Genomic DNA, 18370 nt, shown 5'->3' with positions numbered 1-18370 from the left:
CGAAAACGAAATAAGGTTCGTTAATCCGAAAACAAAATAAGGTTCGTAATTCCGAAGGTTCGTTAATCCGAAAACGAAATAAGGTTCGTTAATCCGAAAATTGAATAAGGTTCGTATTTCCGAAAATGAAAATTATTCATTTTGGTAACAAACACGGATAATAATAATAATAGCTGGGAGAACAGTTTTCAGAACTGAAGTGGCTTCCCTGGGTAAATAATATAATTTTTATCATTTTAGGCCTACATGAAATTTCCAAAAGTTTGAGCACATGATTCGCTGGCAACATCTCACAAGGATGCCCTTTTAACAGTAATTGACCAAATAGGCGAATTTTACATTTTCCCCAAAACCGCTTGCTCGCTACGCTCGCAGAAATGAAACGTAATATATAACTTACCAATCAGAGATCACTTAATTTTTTTTTGCTCAACTTAATTACTACAAAACACACAACCTCTTTACACAGATGATAATCTTATGGCGAAAATATCCGTTTGCACCAAAATGCCCCTATTGGCCCCTTTTTTGGCTCCCCAAAAGGAAAATACGTTCCGCCGCCACTGGTTGAAACACGCATCGTCTTCATGGCTAACTGCAAAAAGTTCTTAAAATGTCCCCTTTAGATCAGGTCAGAGCTTATATCTAAAATTTCTGTTCGCGCTTCTTGCTCGCAGTTATTATCTAGTTACATAGGCATCTCGTTTTGAAGATCACAAACATATTGCCCATCATATCAAAAAAAATATAGCTCGCGCTCGCATTATTCAAAAAGGGTTTATCATGTTATTACATATTTACTTTATTTTATAAGTATAAAGCTAATTATTGACTGTTAGGACTACCCTTTCAAAAAACAAACAAAAATCAACTTTAAGCTGCTGATCGAGGAAAATATGGCCGAAAAAAATTGCTCCCCCCCATTTGACAAAAGTTGGATCCGCCGGGAGGGAGGCAGGGGGCACTTGAACCCCAAAAATGAAATAAAAAACAGGGAAATGCATATTTTTCCAAAAATGGGAAAGATCTTTTTTTTCAAAAATAAATATGCTGTTTTTCATGTTTTCGAAATAAAATACTCTTTTTAAAGTAAAGTTTTCAGGCTGGAATATTGCAAATTTTCAGCTTGCGCTTCGCACTCTCAGTTATTCGATTGGTAAAATATGTATCCTAAAGAGGTCACTAAATTCTTTCTTTAAGATTCCTTTTCTGGTCAGTATGTTTAAGCTCGCGTATTGCGCTCGTGTTAATTCTTTATTTAGATGTACATAATTTTAGTGACAGCAGAAATCTGCTTATTTCCATTTTTATTGAAATACCCTTAAGTTTTAACTTGTGATTCACGCTCGCAACACCTCGCAATAATGCCATTTAAAGAATAATTAACCCCCAAAACGAGTTTTACAACTTCACATTTGATTTTTTTACCAAGCCGCTCGCTCATTATACTCTCTCCAGAAAAATAAAGGCTAAATATACATTTTGCCATAATAGGAAGTCATTTCAAAAAGTTTTTTTTGATAATCTTAAGGTGAAAATATCACCAAAGTGCCCATTTTGACGTATATGAGTTTCATTTTTTGGCTTTACCCCCCAAACGAAAATTCGTTTGGCCGCCCTTGCCTTCCCATCCTCATAACAATTGAACGGCAAGTGTCCACCCCCCCTTCCCTCTGCCTCTGCTTTCCCGGTTTTCATTTTTCGGATTAACGAACCTTATTTTGTTTTCGGATTAACGAACCTTATTTCGTTTTCGGATTAACAAACCTTATTTCGTTTTCGGATTAACGAACCTTATTTCGTTTTCGGATTAACGAACCTTCGGAACAACGAACCTTATTTCGTTTTCGGATTATCGAACCTTCGGAACAACGAACCTTATTTCGTTTTCGGATTATCGAACCTTCGGAACAACGAACCTTATTTCGTTTTCGGATTATCGAACCTTCGGAATAACGAACCGTCGGAATAACGCCACAAATGTTCGGATTAACGAACCCTTTTTCGTTTTCGGATTAACGAACATCGAGGTATAGGCAATTTACGTGTTTCGGAATTACGAACCTTCGGAATAAAGAACCTTCGGAATTACGAAGCTTCGGAATTACGAAGTGTAACCAAGAATACAGACCCTAAAGTTCAGAATCATATTAAAGCATGCCATAGAAATTCTATTTAAGAGCATATAATTTCTATGAAATGTCAGGGAAGTGACAAATAAATTATTTAATGGAAAATGGACCCTTGATGAAAAGTTAGCTGAGGCATGGGTAATTGACAAGGTCAGGAGTTTTCCATGCAAGGTTAGCGATTGATAGTACGCTTGATTTTTACGATTGATTGTACAGTGTAGTCAATGGAATCAATCGTAGAAAAATGTTCTACGAACATTGCTAAGTTTTGTGTTCCGGGCCCCAGATTTCAAAGGGGAATGAAACTCTTAAAATTAGTCATATTTTATGAAACAAAAATATCAAAGAAAATAAAGTGATGTAATACTCATAACTTTCTCATTTACATTCATTTTTTCCCCTTAAAGTATCACTTGTGATAGTCTTTGATCATGTCCATCTCCTTAGAGGGGTTTCACCTTTTGTAGTTGTTGAGAATCTGGTTTTAAGCACGCAAAATAAATTCCACTTGTGTGCAACTTACAAACAGCTTCATCCCCTTGGCCTGTACTGGCCATATTAAAAAGTGGCTTGGACTCTGTCAAGGTCTATATCATGCTGCATTCTTTATATAATGCTATTAGTTTCATAGTTGATGCTTTATTATAGATGAATCATGAATACCTCTGTATGTGATATCACTTGGCTATGAAGTGTTCACAAAATAATTGTAATTTTTTAAAGAATAAAGAGCAATTTAGTTTGTTTCAAATTAAGTTAACTGTGATTAATCAACTTCTTTTAATCAGCAACCTAAGACCAAAACAATATGGGGCTGTCCGTTCACATCTATGTACCTGAAGGTTAACTTTATGTGTACACTTAGAATTACAAGCCAATAAGAAATTAATACAATCATTACTCTGAATATATTCCATATTTGGTTTGAAATTCTCTACCTCTATTGACATCCCACCCCTTATAATTCCTTTTTTTTTGGACCCACCCTCCCACTTAATTTGATGTCATTTATATCATGTTTATTACTTTTAAAGCTGAATCCTGTATATTCTTATTACTATCTATTTATGTATTTACAATATGTCTGAGAGGATTTGAGGACCTCTTTTAAAATGAAATACTCCTTAAGTTTCTAAGATTGAAAGAGAAAGTCCTTCTTTTTAATGTGTCTTCACCGCTAACACTCTGTATTCAGTTGAATATTTTCGTGTCTTTTTTTATCAGGGACCCGTTGCATAAAGAGTTACAATCAAACACAAACCCCCAAAATGAAATACAGCTTAACCCTAAATCTCCCTGGGTATTTTGATTCTTGTCATTCCGGGGGGGACATTATGGCCCAACTTAAGATCTCAGCCATGGATTTTGCAATCACAACAAAAATTGGCATGATGGTAGAGAATGACGTTATCTCCGAGTTGCATTGGTAAATTTCACTGAATTCATATTTATTTATAGGAATTAATTATGCTAATTTATTTATATGAATTAATTATGCTAATTTATTCATGAAATCATACATTTTGCTCTGATTCACTAAATAAAGCTCCTAGAATGCTGTTTTTGGGAAAATATTCTTTATAGCATTCCTAACAATTGTGAATGAAAAAAATTCTGGTACCAAGACCAATTTCTCATGCATTTTATTGGTTTTTTAATTTCTTATGTGTTTCTTTTTTTTTACTTTTTGTTTTTCATTGTTTTTTGATGGAAATCGTTCGAGACTTGATTCTGATCATAAACAAGGCAGAATTAATTAAGTTTAATCAGTAAAAGTAGAAATAATGATACATTTATGAATTTCGGCTAAATACACAATTTGCATTGGATTTGTACATGAAATCAGGTTTTTGAGCAATTTTGGGTCTGACATGCACTTACATAATGTTGCGTAATGTCGTAACCGCGTACCTGGGCGTCACAAATTTGGTCCCAAGATTTGCGCGAGACTTGAAAGTAAAAAGTCTGTGAGCGGCGAGGTAAAAAAATATTGCGCAGCAGATATATCGCGAAAATTGTCGAGGGGAGCCATTATGCCCCCCCCCCCTGGGAGTATTAGGGTTAAAATTCATCCAATGTGATGTGCGTTTGAGGGACCTGCTGTCTCTGGCAATGAGATTGACCTTTCAGTCCTAGCCTGTCTTGGTTTCACGTTAACTTAAGTCAATGAGCTGATGCATAAAACATGAACTCCGTTTCACATTACCATGTTGCAAAGCTGCCTCGAAAGCTATGCCGCATGCATGTCTATTTATTGATGAATGTGTCACAGCAACCAAATCTTGATCTACATGTAGGGTCTTATCTTAAAGCTGTGATTGATTTGAGTCTCAAAAAAGCATTCAAATATCTTTGTGGCCGAGAAAGTTAGAGGGTGTCAGTTCTCTAATATCACACATGCAGGGTGACCAGATATTACAGAATTATATAGGGGACAATCGACAAAAATGATTGTTACATATAAGAATAATTGTAAAAGAATTTTAAAAGCAATTACATTCATCTATTAGTTATTTCCCTTTAAGGATAGCCAATAATTGTAAAGAACATTCAAGAATGTCTTTTTATTATGCAGGCCTTGCCTATTTAAAAGGCCAAGGAGTTGTATTGTTATTTCTGAATAGAGATTAGGAACAATAGGCTTAGCTATGCTATTGACACTCTTGATTTCAATGAGGTCATTCAAGAGTGTTCTGGATTTTGACTGCTCCTGAAAGGAGAAAGTTTTTTAAAGAAAATGCTAGAACCTTCCTTAATAGTGAGTTCTAGAAGAATAGCTGCAAACTATATAAAGCTGGCGGATTCTTCAAGATGATCACACCATCACATCATATGAGAGCAGGAGATCACATCACATCATATTAGATCACTTGATCACACCATCACATCATATGAGAGCAGGAGATCACATCACATCATATGAGATCACTTCACCAGATCAGATCAGAGCAGTTTATGCATCAATGAACTGTTTGCAGTTATTTTGAGAAATTATCAGTTCTCATCGAGATCATCAACATCATCAACCTGTTCAATGAACACGCTTCAACCCATGGATTGCTGAAATTGACAACATCGTCTTCACGGACATTTCAACTCGTTGCAGTGACTCTTATTATTCATCGGACTTCAACCTCAGTTTCATCATCGCCATCATTGTGAATTTTCGCCAGTCAACTGGGATTTTTATCATTTGGATTATTACTTGGATATAGCATCATCACTTCGGGATTTTACATCGGACACTTCAAGAGATTTATGTAAGATCATTATTTGTTTTATTTATGTATAATTATTTCCTGTAATAAAAAAAGAGGAAATTAATCTCAATTTCTGATTGTTATTTGTTGCAGTATCGTAACAAATAATTTTGGGGGCTTGTCCGGGAAACGAAAACCAAATTTGAAGCCAATTTGAAATTAAAACCAGTTTTTCAGGAAACGAAAACCAATTTGAGACAAAAGTCAATTTGAAACAAAAGCCAATTTGAATTGGAAACATTTTGGAAAGTTCTAGAATATACTGTACTGTGTTATTACGTGCTTGTATTTGTGTATATTCACTATGGCTACATTTGATGTTGAAGAATTTCTTGCAATGACAGAATTGTCATATGATCATTTGAAGTCACTGAAGAAAGATGATTTGATAACAGTTTGTGATCATTTGGGTGTATCTCTAGCCCCAGGTTTAAAGAAGGCAGAGATAATTGACTTGTTAGCTAGTCACATGAAGCTTACAGAGGAGCCTGAAACTTCTATCAATATGTCAGAGGATGCTCAGATCCAACTGGCAAACATTGAATTGGAAAAGGAAAGAATCAAAGAAAACCTTGAAATGGAGAAAATAAACATTGAAAAGGAGAGAATGAGATTGGAGTACCAGTTAAAGTTGAAAGAAATGGAGTTAGCTCATGCAAATACTAACTCTGCTAAAGATAAATCTCCCCAAGGCTTTGATGTGGCGAAAAACATTCGCCTTATGCCAAAATTTGATGAAGAGGGAGTTGATACATATTTTGTGTCATTTGAAAAAGTGGCCAAGAGACTGAATTGGCCCGAGGAATACTGGACTCTTCTCCTCCAAAGTGTTTTCGTTGGAAAGGCTGCAAAAGTCTATTCTTCACTCTCTGAAACGCAATCATATGACTATGCTACAGTAAAAGAAACAATTCTCAATGCATATGAGTTAGTACCAGAAGCGTACAGACATAAATTTAGGAACATGCAAAGACAATCAGGCCAGACTTATGTTGAATTTGCTAGGGAACAAGAAATGATGTTCGATAAGTGGTACAGATCACTGAAAGTTGACAAAGATTTTGTTCACCTTAGGGAAGTTGTCCTCCTAGAAGAATTCAAAAAGAGTCTTCCTTTTGGCATTAAATCTCACTTAGATGACCATAGAGTTACTGAAGTCAGTAAAGCAGCCATAGTAGCTGATGAATTTGAGGTCACACATAAAGGTAGTGGAGATAGGCCTCCTTTCAAGAATTATTGGAAAAAGAAAGGTAAAGGGTCATTTGAATCCCACAATAAACCTAGTGAGAGAAAATATACAAGCAAGGACAAAGACGCTAATAAGAATCAGGCTAGTGGGGGCACAGAATCAACCAAACGGTCTGAGAGTCGTAGTTCCAAAATTTGTACTCATTGTCATAAATCGGGACATTTGAAAGAATCATGTTGGAAATTGGTTGGAATGCCAACCAAAACTAAGAAAGACATGGGTTTTGTCAAGCAAACAAGTGTTCCCTCGATGGAGTTTGTTCCATCAGAGCCCAATCAAGATGTTGAGAGTGTTTCTCTGGTATTTGCTGATAAAGTCAAACAGGTTGATGAAACTTTTAGAAGTTTTTTGCATGATGGTGAAGTATCCCCTTGTTCGACTGGTGCTGCTGGTAGGTCAGTGGTGATCCTTAGGGATACAGGGGCTGCACAGTCCCTGATGGTGCCAGGTGATTCGGCTCTTCCTCTGGAGAGTTCAGAAAAGGCCAACGTCTTAGTTCAAGGTATTGGCCCAAATTTCATGTCGGTCCCTTTGCATAAGGTCGACTTAAAGTGTGACCTAGTTAGTGGTCCTGTGACTGTTGGTGTCGTTCCAGAATTACCCATGAAAGGTGTTGATTTCTTGTTAGGTAACGACTTGGCTGGAGATAAAGTTGTTGCATCTCCAGTGGTTTCGGAAAAGCCCGTTGAGGTAGCTGAAACTGAATTGTTGCAGGAAGATTTTCCAGGGATTTTCCCGGATTGTGTTGTTACTAGGTCTCAGACTCGTAGAGCTGAAAAGGATGATGCGGAATCTGCTGATATAGAGGAGAGTACTGATGTCTGGTTAGCTGAAACCTTTTTCAAGGATTTGAATGGGGATAGTGTTGAAGGCTCTGTTGCTAACAATGATAGTTTGTTTAGTAAATCCTCCCTTGTACAGGCACAACAGGCAGACCCAGAATTAAAAAGCTTGTCACAAAAAGCATGTTCTGAGGCTGAGGCTGATAAGGTTGTGATGAAAGTACATCTGAATTTATAAATTAGCGCACCAAAATTAGCGCAGAAGTGATTTAGCACTTTTTGTATATATACTTTCACTATTGCACTACCTGATTAACATATTTGTATCTAGCACTCCCTTAGTCAATGTGTTCACTTACATAGCACCATGACAGTGCATTTGATTTTTTGGACATTGGGTTGTGTGAGGGACCAGGATTTTGCCCTTCAAAATCAGACACATCCTGGCTCAGAAGACAATTAATTTACTTGAGAAAGCAAGCAAAGAGGTTAGTTGATGTTTTGTTTTATATATTTTTAATTATGGTCTAAGCATAAAGTGAGATTTTAGAGATCTTTTTCTTGGTTCATAATGACTAATGATAATGTGTATGTAGTATGTATAATGTATGTACAAACTATAACAGGCTCACTGATCCCCTTCATAATCAAATAAGACTCAAGAAACTACATTTTGTACTACATTTATTATATAATATATCAAGAATGATTGTTGATTTGTACTTTTATTATAATTGTATTTGAGATCAAAGCTGAATGTTTGTAGTTTGAAACCTTTAATGAGTATAAAACAATCATATATGTATAGTGGAGAGAATTTGGAATCTAGTTTATATTAGACTATTTAGGTCTTCCAAAGATTGATGTTGTATTATTGATATTTAAGATGTTTCGTTTTGCTGGTATTTATGATTCCTTTTTCTTTATCATTGACTCCACAGTTTTCACGGATTAAAGATATCAACCAGATTAAAGGAACGAATTGGTTTGAAAGAAGGATTAAAAGTACCAATTTGATTCAAAGGATTAAAACGACCAATTGGATTGATTGTATGGATTGATATCAGATTAATCGATTAAACAACGAAATCCTGTAGAGGCCTTTGTTCGCTTGTCTTTTGTTGTCGACCTCACTACAGCCACAGTGAAAACTCTTTGGGCAGCGAGAATTCTTCGACGTGAATTTCCTCTTTCGACACGGTCAAACATCCTCGCAGTTCAATGGACTTTGCGAATTCTTCCAGCTACGGAAGAATTTCGAATGCAAATGTGGAACTTCGATAGTCAATGTTCGACACGATGAATGAAATCTTCGTGATATATTGATCTCAACCTTCTTTCATCACAAATCTTCTATTTGGGAATAATCATGGCAGAAGGAGTTGAGAATGGACGGGATAGAATGCCCACTGAGAAGGGTTTGCAGTATAAAGCAGACGTCACAGTCAAGACATGGAGAGATGCCATTCGACTTTGGAGGAGAAGGGCAAATAAGCATCGCCAGCTTATAGTTGAAGACGATGTCAACACTGTGATGATTAAAGAATCCCGTAATCAAGTACAGGAAGCCATGGACAAGGCGATTTCTTCTCAAGAAGTACTTGCAGATATAGCTCCTTCAGCGGATCTTGATGATGGTGAAGATCTACTTGAAACTATTGAAGATGAACATTCTTCTTTAATGAGAGAAACAATGAAAGTAATTCTCCGATTGCAAGGTGGGACGATTTCATCTAAGTCAGGTTCCCGATCATCCAGAGGGAGAGTTCAAGACTGGGTTGATCGTCAAGTGTCAGTTTCCCCTCGAGTTCAGAGTATAGTTGATAGAGGTAACAGTGCCCCTCCAGTGGAACCCACGATTGAGATGAACAACCCTGCTCCACCTTCGGAAAGCCCTGCAACTAAGATTGGTCATCTACAAGAACCAAAGTCCAGCAATGATGATGTTCTCGCCAACAGTTTGAAAGAGTTGCTATCCTTGAATAGACTTCCTCTTCCAGAGCCTGGAATTTTTTCAGGTAACCCTCTTGACTACACGGCATGGAGGCGAAGCTACGACGCATTAATTGAACATCGTGGAATTCCTATGGCAGAGAGGTTCTACTTTCTCTTGAAATACCTGACGGGTGAGCCGAAATCCTTGGTAGAAGGCTACTCTATGATCGGCGATGGCAGAGGTTACCTTAATGCAAAGGAAGCGTTGGAACAGAGATATGGGAATCCATTTGTAGTTTCAAATGCCTACAGAGACAAGCTGGATGCTTGGCCCAAGGTCGGATCAAGAGACTCCTTTGGACTTAGGAGATTCGGAGACTTCCTGAAACAATGTGACGCAGCATCCAAGTATGTTCCGCACCTGAATCATCTTGATGACGAACGGGAAAATCAAAACCTACTGAGGAAACTCCCTGAATGGCTAGTCGTTAAATGGGGAAGGAAGGTTGTTCAGTGGAGACAGGATTGGAAAACCTTTCCACCATTTGCCATCTTTACAGAGTTCATTGACGAAGAGGCAACCGTTGCTTGTGATCCCATCACCTCTCTTCAGTCTCTGCAGACCTCAAAGGAAAGGAAGAAGTCAACTCCTTCTCGATCTTTGCAGACTGGAACACACAATCACAAAGATGGCTCTGCTGAGAAGAAATATCTGTCATGTGTCTTTTGCAAGGGTCAACACCATATTAGTGAATGTTCCTCATTCAATTCAGAAACAATGCAGAAGAAAAGACAGACTATTAAGGACAATGGTCTCTGCTTTGGTTGCTTGAGAAAGGGACACATGTCAAAGAGATGCAAGAAAAGAAATACATGCTCCGTATGTAAAGGAAAGCATCCAACTGCTCTACATGATGATGAGTGGAAAGAGAAGCGACGGGATGCTACTAACAGAGAGAGGAGCAGTAAGGAAACTCTGGAATCAAATTCTCATGCTTCCCAGTCAGATTCCAGTCAGTCTATGAAGTCATCGATGATTGTTCCGGTATGGCTATCACACGAGTCCAGTCGTAAGGAGAGACTAGTGTATGCGCTGTTGGACACGCAATCCGATACGTCCTTCATTCTCACACAAACCAAAGAAGCAATGGGAATCAAAGGCGTACAAATACACTTATTGCTTTCTACAATGACGAGGACAAATGAGAGAATAGCTTGTGAGAAGGTGACTGGATTGAAAGTGAAGGCTTACTACAACTCCGAGAAGGTAATTAGCCTCCCTCCAAGCTATACGAGAGACATTATCCCAGCAGATCGACATCATATTCCTACTCCTGACACAGCAAGATCCTTCAAACACTTGTCTAGGATTGCCAATATGATTGCTCCTCTTCAGGATGTTGAAATTGGACTCTTGATCGGCTACGACTGTGCCAAGGCTCTAGCTCCTCGTGCTGTCATCCACTCTCCTGACGAAAGAGGACCCTATGCAGTCCAGACAGACCTAGGATGGAGCATTGTTGGGACGGTGAACGCAGGTTATGTTGAAAGTCACAATGATCCCATTGGTGTGAGCCATCGTACAACTGTACGGATGGTGCCTGAGGAGGTACAGTTGAAAGGTCATCGCTCAGAAGTGATCTTCACGCATCCAGCTACTACGAAGGAAGAGATCACCCCTCTTCATGTTGTCCAACTTCTCGAAGCTGACTTCACTCCTGATAAGAAGCAGAAACCCTATTCCCAGAATGATTTGAAGTTTGTTAAGCTAATGGAGAAGGAGATTCACGTTTCAGAGAGTGGACACTATGAGATGCCCCTTCCCTTCAAGGAGGAAGAGGTACCTGTACTGCCTAACAACAAGTTTGTTGCTGCCAAACGTTTGAACCACCTGAAGAAAAAGTTTGAAAATGATGCCACCTACTATGACCAATACCTACAACAGATGAACAATCTCCTTGAAAAGAAGTATGCAGAGAAGGTGTCCGAACCAGGTGAACCAGGCAAGCTATGGTATATTCCACATCATGGAGTACAGCAACCAAAGAAACTGAGGGTGGTGTTCGATTGCAGTTCACAGTTCAAAGGAGAGTGTTTGAACTCTCATCTTCTCACTGGCCCTGATTTGACCAATGCACTTGCTGGAGTACTGTGCAGATTCAGAAAAGAGAAGGTAGCCTTCATGTGTGACATCAAAGAAATGTTTCATCAGTTTCATGTCAACAAAGAGTACCGTGACTACCTGCGCTTCCTCTGGTGGCCAGACGGAGACTATCGTCGAGAGCCTACTGACTTCAGAATGAATGTGCACCTCTTTGGAGCTGCCTCTTCGCCCGGGTGCGCAAATTTTGGATTGAAGCAGATAGCAACCGACATGGCAGATGAAATAAGTCAAGATGCAGCCAAGTTCATCCAACGAGACTTTTACGTCGATGATGGGCTTAAGGCAGTAGAAACAGAAGAAGAGGCCATCGATCTGATCTCAAAGACCAAGAAGATATGTGGACATGGTGGTCTTCATGTTCACAAAGTTGTCTCCAACTCAAGGAAAGTGCTAGATTCAGTTCCAAAGGAAGATAGAGCTAAAGAAGTGAAAGAATTGAATCTTCTACTCGATCACCTGCCTGTCGAAAAAGCTTTAGGCGTGCAATGGTGTGTCGAATCTGATACTTTCCGCTTTAGGGTGACCTTCCAAGACAAGCCTTTGACTAGGAGAGGTGTGCTGTCAACCGTGATGTCCGTGTACGACCCTCTTGGATTGTTAGCCCCATTGCTGCTTCCTGGTAAGATAATACTTCAGGATCTATGTAGAACTTCTGCCGCTTGGGACGACCCCCTTCCAGACCTACTTCAAGACAGGTGGAATAAGTGGAAAACAGACATTCTCCAACTCGAAAGGGTCTCCATTGACAGGTGTTACAAGCCGGAAGACTTTGGGGAAGTCAAGAATGTCGAGCTACACCACTTCTGTGATGCGAGCAACCTTGGTTACGGTCATTGTACTTACCTGAGAATGATTAATGGAAGGGGAGAAGTACATTGTACGCTTGTGTTGGGCAAATCCAGAGTGTCACCAATCAAGACAGTCACAGTACCAAGGCTGGAACTGACTGCAGCTGTTCTGTCAGTGAAGATGAGCGCCTTTCTTCAAGCTGAGCTAGACCTCAAAATTGATAGGGAGGTCTTTTGGACTGATAGCCGAGTGGTGCTAGGCTATATTAAGAACGAGACAAGGCGTTATCATGTCTTTGTTGCAAATAGAGTCCGCCAAATTAGAGATGAATCATCACCCAATCAATGGAGGCACGTCAGCACTCAAGATAATCCAGCTGATGCCCCATCAAGAGGACTCACGGTCGATCAGCTTGAAGCATCAAAGTGGTTCATGGGTCCAGACTTCATTTGGGAAAGCGAAATTCCGGAAGAAACTGAGGAAGAAGCTACAGTCATTCCTAAAGATCCTGAAGTGAAAAGCAACACCCATGCCTCAGTAAAAGGGGTAGATGAGCTCGAGTTAAAGCGATTTGATCATCTCTCTAGTTGGTATCGAGCGAAGAGAGCTGTGGCGAATTGCCTCCGTCTCAAATCATACCTACAGAAATGCTGCCAAGCAAGAGGAGATGGGAATGACATCAAGAAAGTTGTGATGGAACCTCTGACTACCGAACAACTTCTTCGTGCAGAGAAGGAAATCATAAGACTGATTCAGAGGAGGACATTTGATGAAGCGAAATCATCAGAGATCAGCAAGCCTCACAACGAAAGAGAAAGAAGGCGTCGTTGCAAGGAGACCAGTCGCTTGTGTCGTCTTGACCCATTTATAGATGATGATGGCATCCTTAGAGTTGGAGGACGTTTGAGGAGATCTGACCTCTCATTTGAAAGCAAACATCCTGCCATCCTTCCTCAAATTCACCTGACCGAGTTAATTGTATCTCAGTGTCATACTGAGGTGGCTCATGGAGGAAGAGGCATGACGACTAACCATCTCAGAGCAAAGGGATATTGGATCTTGGGTAGCGGCAACTTCATCTCGAAATTCATCTCCCAATGTGTAGTCTGTCGCAGACTTCGACAACCTCCACAAATTCAGAAGATGGCAGACTTACCTGAGGACCGTCTTTCCCCAGCTCCACCATTTACTTATGCTGGAGTTGATTGCTTTGGGCCTTGGCTAATAAAGGAAGGACGGAAAGAACTGAAACGCTATGGTCTGGGGTGGTATTCTGAAAACGTTCTTATCTTTGTTCTTATCTTTTATCTTATCTCACTGAGATAAGAAGACGCTAAAATCATTGCAAATCGGTATTCTGAAAATCTTCTTAACGCGTTCTTATCTCTGTAAGGACTGCCCCCTTCTTATCTCCAACACGCCCATTTTTTAGATTTTACCAATCAAATTGCGCTTTATATTGGCAGTTTAACCAATAGAAGCGTTCCTTATGTGAAGAGAATATCATGGGCGCTGCGCGTTCACCGTTTCTGGCGCATTGCGCGAAATAGGCATTTTATACGCAATGACTGATTTTATTATTTCGAGACGTCCACGTGCAAAAAAAAGTAAGAAAAGTAAATACAGCAGGTACGAATAAAGAACAAAATATGAAGAAAGAAAGTAAGTAGGTATGAAAGAAAGAAAGAAGACAGAAAAGGGTCAGAATGAAGCAGAAAAAAAAGATGAAAGGGACAAAGCAGAAAATAATGAAAAAATAAAGAGTAAACGAAAGAAAGCAAGCAAAAAGAATTCAAAAACAAAAAAGAAAGAAAATAGAATGAATAAAAGAAGCAAAAGGGAGAAAAAATATCCATGATAAAGTGAAGGAACAAAAATGAAGAAAAAAAAGAAATTAACTAAAAGGAATACACACAAAAATAGAAAAAGGTCAAACTAATATAAGATAAAATAAATTAACAAGGAACCGAAAAAGAAAAAAAGTCTAAAAAAAACGAATGAAAGAAAGTTAAAAAGAAATAAAAAGAAAGAGAAAAAAGGGAATAAAAATGTAAAAAGTGAAGGAAGAGAGAAAAAAAAAGAAAATAAAACAAAGAAATAAAGATGAGAGAAAAAAATGAAAGGAAATTTGACGCAAATATAAAGACTACAAAAAGATAAAGAAAGAAAGAAAGGTAAATTCATAGAAAAAAGAAATAAGGAAAGAAAAAAAAAGAAAGAAGGAAAGAAAGAAAGAAAGAAAGAAAGAAAGAAAAAGAAAACGAAAGGGAAAATAAAAAGTTTGGAAAAAAAAAACGAAAAAAAATCAATGGAAAGAATAAAGAAAAAGTTAATAGAAGAAAGACAGAGAGAAGAAAGAAAGTAAAGAAAAAGAGTAAATAAAGAACGAACGAAAAAAGAATGAGCAAAATAAAGAAAAAAAAGAAAGAAAGTAAAAAAAGACACAAAAGTGTCAGAAAGCAGAAATAAAAAATAAGAAAAATTAAGAATTATTAAAGGGAAGGAAGAAAAAGGGGGAAAATGAAATGAATGATTAAAAAAGGAAAAGCATGTATAAAAACGAAAGAATGGAAGAAAAATAAGGAAGAAAAATAAAGATTACAAACAAGTGAAGGAAGAAAGAAAGAAAAGGAAGAGAAACGGGGGGAAAGCAGAAAAAAGACTCAGTAAAGAAAAAAAATAAAGGGATAAAACGAAAAGGGAAAATAAAAAAGGAAGAAAGATTAAGTATAAATGAAACAAAGCAAAAGAAAAAAAATAGAAATTAAAAGATTCAAACAGAACAAAAGTAAAGATATAAATGAAGAATGAAAGAAAAGAAGAAAGACAGACAGATAGGAAGAAAGACAGACAGATAGAAAGGAAGAAATACAAACAGATAGAAAGGAAGAAAGACAGACAGATAGAAAGGAAGAAAGACAGACAGATAGAAAGGAAGAAAGACAGACAGATAGAAAGGAAGAAAGACAGACAGATAGAAAGGAAGAAAGACAGACAGATAAAAAGGACAAAAGACAGACAGATAGAAAGGAAGGAAGAAAGACAGACAGATAGAAAGGAATAAAAAATGGAAAAGAAAGAAGGGATAGAAAAAAGAGACGGGCAAAATAAAGGGTGAATGAAATAAATGGTGGGAGGAATACTTGTGGGTACTTGTTACTACTAGAGGCCATCGATTTTGAGCAAGAAAAAACGCGGACATCGTGAGATGTGATAACCCTCTAGCTATCTTAAATATTATCTTAAATATCGTGAAAGATAAGAAAGAAAAAAGATAAGAACGTTTTCAGAATACCACTTATCTACATTCTGTTCTTATCTTTTAGCGCGCTTTGGTATTATATGCGCGAGTTGTAAATTTACGCGCTCAGCATTGGGTGGAGAGCAAGATAAGAACAAAGATAAGAACAAAAGATAAGAAAAAGATAAGAACGTTTTCAGAATACCAATTTAAGAAAGTGACGTAGATAAGAACAAAATTAAGATAAGAACGTTTTCAGAATACCGCCCCTGATATTCACATGTATGGCATCGAGAGGTATTCACATCGAAGTTCTACACTCCCTCTCCACCGACTCCTTCATCAATGGTCTCAGACGCTTCATTTCTGTCAGAGGCCCTGTAAGACAATTGAGATGTGACAGGGGAACGAACTTTGTGGGTGCTGAGGCGGAGTTCAAACGATGTGCTGAATCCAGTGAGAAACAGGTAAAAGACTTTCTCCTGAAAGAGGGATGCGACTTCATCGCTTTCAAGTTCAATGTACCTGCTTCTAGCCACATGGGCGGAGTGTGGGAGCGGCAGATCCGCTCCATACGTCAGGTCTTAGATGTTCTGCTACACCAGGCAGGCCAACAACTAGATGACGAGTCGTTGAGAACTTTGATGTGTGAGGCGGCTGCCATTGTAAACAGTCGTCCGCTAACCACCGACCTCCTGAATGAACCAACACATTCCACTCCATTGACTCCTAATCATCTGTTGACTCAAAAGTCGAGGGTCATTCTTCCACCCCCTGGTAGTTTCTCTCGAGAAGATGTCTACGCGAGGAAACGATGGCGGAGAGTACAACATTTGGCAAATGAGTTTTGGTGTCGATGGAAGAAGGAGTTTCTTTGTCAGCTTCAGTCGCGACAGAAGTGGACCAAGCCACATCGCAACATGAGAATAGGAGATGTGGTAATTATTAAAGACGATAACACTCCTCGCAATGTTTGGCCTCTTGGAAGAATCGTTGAACTGTATCAATCAAAGGATGACTACATTCGTAAGGTTAGGGTCATGGTAGGAGACAGAAAATTAGACAATGTGGGAAAACGAAGTAACCCAGTGACTTACCTTGATCGTCCCATCCACAAGCTAGTTCTTCTTCTTCCGAGTGAAGACCAGGAATAATTCCCAGCCAAGGAGCCACGTGACTCATTAAGAAAGACTAAAATGCTCATAGAGAATCTGATAATTTTCAAGTTAATTTGATATTTCGATCTGGACTATAATTCACCAAAACTTTCTTTGAGAACTCTGGAGCACAGTCTGAACTCTAGACTAATCATAAGATATGAATACATCAATTTGTGGGTTATGGAAACAGAAATTGACTGTGTTAAAAATTTGAAGTAAAACTTTGATTTTACTGTCGTTCTAAACATTTTGAGTCTGATTTAAGACTATATTGCTTCGTGAATTTCAGACAATGAGTCTGATTATTGCAGAATAATTGCTTAATCATGTTTTTTTTTTTTTTTTTTTTATACATACGTAAATATATATATCAAATTCAATTTGATCGAACATACATCGGTCTGGAAATTAGACATATTCTTCTCTTCATTTTCTTTCAGAAGAAAATTAACAATTTTTTATATTGCATACTTTCAAAGTTTTATAAAAATGCAAAGTGGAGAATAAGAACAAGTATGTTTCCAGTCGTATTCAAACTTTTCAAAGATGACTTTGTGTGTATTTCAGAATATTTCAATATTTTCATATACATGTATATAATGAGCAGGAAGAACGCATAAGTATATATCATAGAATGTTGAAATCTTCCAAGGAAGAGTGTTGATTTATCTAAAACATCTAAAGTTTTGACTGAATTCAAGTTGAATTCATCTGAGCTATGGTACACTATGCAATTCGTCTTTCTATTATATTGATGCAGATTATATACACGTATCTCACATGCATCGAGGTCTGAATCTATATATATGATGTCTGAAGATGAGATTATAAAATGTATAACGATTGTCCTTTTTGGCAGAAGCCTTTTTTCTTGGTTTAGATAAATATTCCATGAAAATAGAGGAAAGGTACAAATATTGGAGGTCAAGTTCGTATTCTACCAAAATGATTTGTTTCTTGATTATGAATACTTATTGATTTCTTGAAGTAGTCAAATTGTGTGAACTTGATGTTTTTATCTATATACAAAAAAAAAAGGTGAAAGGCAGAAAAGTAGTAAATTGATGTTTTTGTTTTAGATTGAAAGCCTTTCGAGTACTACGACACTTTCGAATTGGATTTACGCTTGTAAATTACTGTCAAAATTCAAGTATGACATTTTGTGATATCAATGTTTCATTATCATGTTTTGAAAGATGTAGTTTGAGTTTCTCATCATTTGTATATAGTACTTAGTGTATCATCTTATGGTTGATGGTATAATTTTACAGCCAAGGAATGTGATTTCGTGAAAATTTTCTAGGAAACGTTCATGTATACTTAGTCTAGTAGCGTAAATTTATCTTTTAGAAGTATACATGTATGTAGTCTATAAAGTACTGAAATTTAGATTTATTCATTGCAGATGTTTTCTTGAGGTAAATTAATGCTTAATTTAAAGGAGCCATGTGATGAAAGTACATCTGAATTTATAAATTAGCGCACCAAAATTAGCGCAGAAGTGATTTAGCACTTTTTGTATATATACTTTCACTATTGCACTACCTGATTAACATATTTGTATCTAGCACTCCCTTAGTCAATGTGTTCACTTACATAGCACCATGACAGTGCATTTGATTTTTTGGACATTGGGTTGTGTGAGGGACCAGGATTTT

General features: G+C 37.7%; 2 protein-coding genes across 2 annotated transcripts; both read left to right on the top strand.

Annotated features, from left to right (window-relative positions):
- Nucleotides 1–8792: 8792 nt before the first annotated feature.
- Nucleotides 8793–13309, top strand: LOC121431541. Its single transcript, XM_041629065.1, has 2 exons — nucleotides 8793–13212; nucleotides 13299–13309. Exons 1-2 carry the CDS (start codon nucleotides 8793–8795, stop codon nucleotides 13307–13309), a joined length of 4431 nt encoding a protein of 1476 aa, XP_041484999.1.
- Nucleotides 13310–13387: 78 nt separating this feature from the next.
- LOC121419821 lies at nucleotides 13388–17841 on the top strand. The gene is made up of 2 exons (XM_041614288.1): nucleotides 13388–13571; nucleotides 15822–17841. Exons 1-2 carry the CDS (start codon nucleotides 13455–13457, stop codon nucleotides 16704–16706), a joined length of 1002 nt encoding a protein of 333 aa, XP_041470222.1. The 5' UTR covers nucleotides 13388–13454; the 3' UTR covers nucleotides 16707–17841.
- The last annotated feature ends 529 nt before the right edge of the window (nucleotides 17842–18370 follow it).

The sequence above is a fragment of the Lytechinus variegatus genome, chromosome 1 (genome assembly GCF_018143015.1).
Source record: "Lytechinus variegatus isolate NC3 chromosome 1, Lvar_3.0, whole genome shotgun sequence".
Lineage (NCBI taxonomy): Eukaryota > Metazoa > Echinodermata > Echinoidea > Temnopleuroida > Toxopneustidae > Lytechinus > Lytechinus variegatus.
The sequence above is the reverse complement of the archived record's forward strand: the minus strand, read 5'-3'. Positions and strand labels throughout refer to the sequence as shown.

Excerpts from the sequence above, each read along its gene's own strand:
- LOC121431541 (XM_041629065.1), top strand. The coding sequence starts at position 8,793 with ATGGCAGAAGGAGTTGAGAATGGACGGGATAGAATGCCCACTGAGAAG.
- LOC121419821 (XM_041614288.1), top strand. The coding sequence starts at position 13,455 with ATGGCAGACTTACCTGAGGACCGTCTTTCCCCAGCTCCACCATTTACT. Across the intron at positions 13,572-15,821 it reads AAGAACTGAAACGCTATGGT|CTGATATTCACATGTATGGC; the intron begins CTGGGGTGGTAT and ends AGAATACCGCCC.